The following is a 3,474-nucleotide window of genomic DNA, read 5'->3' as shown; positions in this document are numbered from 1 at the left end:
GAATGTGGAAGCGACATGCTAAGGTCCACAGGGGTTCAGTGCAAAGCTCTGACTGAAGCTTGACACTGGGACTGGCAGCGCAGGCACCGCCCATGACCACACCCCTCAGAGGTTATCAGGAAAAGCTTCTTTAAAAAGAGATCAATAAGCAGTGTCAGAAAGCTGAGCAATAATTTACTTGCTGAGCAGTGAGTCTTCCAGGGAGAGGACGCAGCATGTGCAAATGTCCTGTGGCAGAAGCATCTTGAGAGTGAGAGAAGGCTGATGTGGCCAGAGCAGAGATCAAGGGGAGCTTGGTGTGCGCTGAGGGTAGGGACAGTGGCAGGGGCCTTGCTGCACAGGACCCTGGGGGGTAGTTTGTGTTTATCTGGAGAGCAGTGAGAAGAGAGGAAGGGGTGACCACAGGGTGGCGCTGCTGTGCAGGGCCCACTGGAGCCAGAAGGGTGCAGGGTTTGGGTGGGGCTGAGGGAGCTGGTTTGGGGCAGCTCAGACTTCAGGGGCTGATTAACAGGTGGGGAGGAAATGGAGATGCCAAGAATTTTTTTTAGAATTTTTTTCAGAATTCGTTGGTTATAAGCAACAGGTGGCCACAGGGGCAGGCTTGAGTCAAGGAAGGGAATTTATTTTCCAAGGGAGCAGACGTGGCAGGGGTGAGGCTGGACTTTGTGAACAAACAGGAGCCAGAAATTGCAAAGTGAAGGGAATCCAGGTCTCTCTGACTCTTGCTCTTCTCTCCCCCTCCTTCTTCTCCTCTTCTCCCTCCTCCTGTTGGTTCATTCACCAAGTAAGTTCTGAGCAGGGATTCTGCAGCAGACACCGTCCAGGCTCTGGGACCCTGCGCACTCCCCATGGCCCTGCCGCCACGGAGCCCACCTTGGGTCCCTCAGCGCCTTCCTCTCTGGCCCAGCTTTGCTGTCAGTTCCTGCGACCAGCCCATCTGGCCCGGGCTTGGGAACTCCCCTGTGGTTCCAGAAAGTAGTCAGGTTTTCTTCTGTTTGGAAAACGCTCGTGTCTACACTCTCAGCTCTCCACCCCCATCCCAGATCACTTAGGAGAGAGGCTCAGGGCCCCGGCTTTGCTGAGATGCCCCGCTTGGTCCATCAGAGGCAGCCTCTCAGAAAAGTCCGGGTGACGGTGTGCGGGACAGACCACCCCTGGTGTCCAAGACAGGCTCAGGGGAGCCTCTCCTTCAGGAGGGTTTTCTTCTTACTTTTTTTAAGATGAGAAGAGGTTCTGGGTTGGGGTCAGGGGTTCTCCCTGCATTAATGGCTGCCTGGGCAGCTTGCCTGAGGATAGGGGAGGACCAATCTGGTCTTAGGTATATATGACCTTTTAACTAAGAATGATTTTTCTTTAATTTTAAGTCAATGGAAAACAAAAGAAAAATAATATTTCACAATCCATGAAAATGATGTGAAGGTCGAATTTCAGTGTCTGTAAACAGAGTTTTATGCAGCACAGCGACACCCATTTATTTCACTCTGACTGCAGAGTTTAGAAATTGCGACACAGACCACATGGCCCACAAAAGCGCAGATATTTTCTGTTTGTCCCTTTGATGCAAACGTCTGAGCCCTGCCCTGGAGAGTCGCGTCTGGCTGATGCTCAGGACTCCAGCACGTGACTGTGCACGTGGAAACTCTTAGCTGTGCCGTAGACGCCTCACTCGCTGGGAAGCACCATCCACGCTCAGGATGGGCGCGCGCTGCTTGCCTTTAGGCTCCCGTTTAAGTCCCATTTGGTACTTTCTGAAGTTCCTTGGTGCGAATCACCTCACCCAGGCCTCCTGCAGTTCGGCACGTGTTTCAGTGTGTGAGAGACACGGCAGCCTCCTACGCTCTGCCCATGTATTAGCTCGTACGGTGGGTGAGATCATCGTTGTGCCCATCGAAGGGTGGAGAAACTGAGGCACAAAGAATGCAAGTGGTTTTCCTGAGGCCAAGTGGCCAGTACATGCAGGGGCTGCGCTTCAAACCAGACAGTGGTATTGGGGCTCCATGCTCTTCCACCCCCACACTACCTCCTCTCTTGAGACACTCAGCTTTGAGATCATTACACCCATTTTAACAGAGATGAGGTAACAGACAGAGGGAGTGTGTAATTATGACTCATGTCACAACTCAGATCAGGCACAGAAGCAGCACTCTGTGGGCCCAGAACCCACACGTCTGATCTAGAGTACTTTCTGCTCCCCCAGTGGCCTCACACACTGGGCTGGGGACAGAACACATCTTCTACCTTGACAGAGGGAAGGGACATTACTCTTGAGCGCTTGCTGCCTGTGGTCTTTGCAGAAAGTTGCTGTGGCTGCTGGGTGTAAAACCACCACCTCGGCTGTCATGGTTCACTGCCTGCGCCGGAAGACAGAGGAGGAGCTCTTGGAGGCCGCAAAGAAAATGGTAGGTGGGTCCCTGCTAGTACCCCCAGCCTGTAGTCATGGCCCCAGGCTGTCCTCTTGCCTTAGAAAAACTCCCTGGGATAATTTCTGACCTCTCAGGAAATGTCTGGCTCTCAATGGAGAATTTCATTTTTCCTTTTTATTGTAATCAATGTCAAAAAAAGTAAAAAAATAATGTCATAAAAAATTGTGTAATAATCCTCCAGCTTTATCAAAACTTAATGTTTGGCCATTCTTGTTTTCAGATGCATTTATAAGAAATTAAACATTGCATCTTCGCAGGGGTAGCCACCATCCTGAATTTGGCGGATGGGATATTAAGCACAAAGATTTCAGAAAAATGTCATAACTTATCTTGGTTGATTTAGAAACTCTCTAACCTATAACCCAGTGGTGTCCCAGTCTTCTAGATTTTCTGAAACTCTGCCTCAATTGTGAATCTAGGATAGCCATCCATCCACCTATTCATTCATCTACCATCTTATTATCCATCTATCTATCCACTAATCCACCCATTTCACTGATATCCTTTTACCAGTCTAATATCAACCTGTCCACGACTATTCATTCATCTATTTCCAACTCATCCGTCATCTATGAATCATCCAGCCACATTATATCCTCAGTCCATCATTCATTCTTCCAAAATCAATGGTCAGTCCATCAACTTCCTCGTATTATCATCCATCCATCCATCCATGTATCCATGCAGTTCATCCATATTCCATGTATTGACCAACCCATTTATCCATCCATCCATTTGTCCATCTGTCCATCCATCTATCCGTCCATCTGACCATCCATCCATCCATCTATCTGAACATCTATCCATCCATCCATCCATCCATCCATTCTTGCTAAGTGTACGGAGTGGGGTGTCAGGGGAGGTGGTGGAGACGTGAATCAGATATCGTCTCTCCTCACGAGGAACTATCAGAGGAGAAACACACCCATGTTTGTAGTGGGTTAATTATGGTGGGAGTACCGAGCAGGGAAATATTTCTTATAGTCATCAGAGATGCTTTACAGAGAAGGTGACATTTGAGGATTGATGGATGGCTGTGGCAGTCATCTGT

At 49.2% G+C, this 3,474-nt stretch overlaps 1 protein-coding gene across 1 annotated transcript in view; it reads left to right on the top strand.

Moving 5' to 3' along the window:
- Window positions 1-3,474, top strand: part of LOC105820846 (carboxylesterase 1E-like) — a gene marked incomplete at its 3' end in the record, with an annotated part of 35,897 nt that overhangs the window by 10,249 nt on the left and 22,174 nt on the right. Inside the window, exon 6 of the mRNA XM_012657419.1 lies at window positions 2,295-2,399. Within this exon, the coding sequence (XP_012512873.1) occupies window positions 2,295-2,399 (105 nt within the window). The remainder of the gene's footprint in view (window positions 1-2,294; window positions 2,400-3,474) is intronic.

This window comes from Propithecus coquereli, unplaced genomic scaffold (assembly GCF_000956105.1).
Source record: "Propithecus coquereli isolate 6110/MARCELLA unplaced genomic scaffold, Pcoq_1.0 Scaffold540, whole genome shotgun sequence".
NCBI classification, from domain to species: domain Eukaryota; kingdom Metazoa; phylum Chordata; class Mammalia; order Primates; family Indriidae; genus Propithecus; species Propithecus coquereli.
The sequence above is the reverse complement of the archived record's forward strand: the minus strand, read 5'-3'. Positions and strand labels throughout refer to the sequence as shown.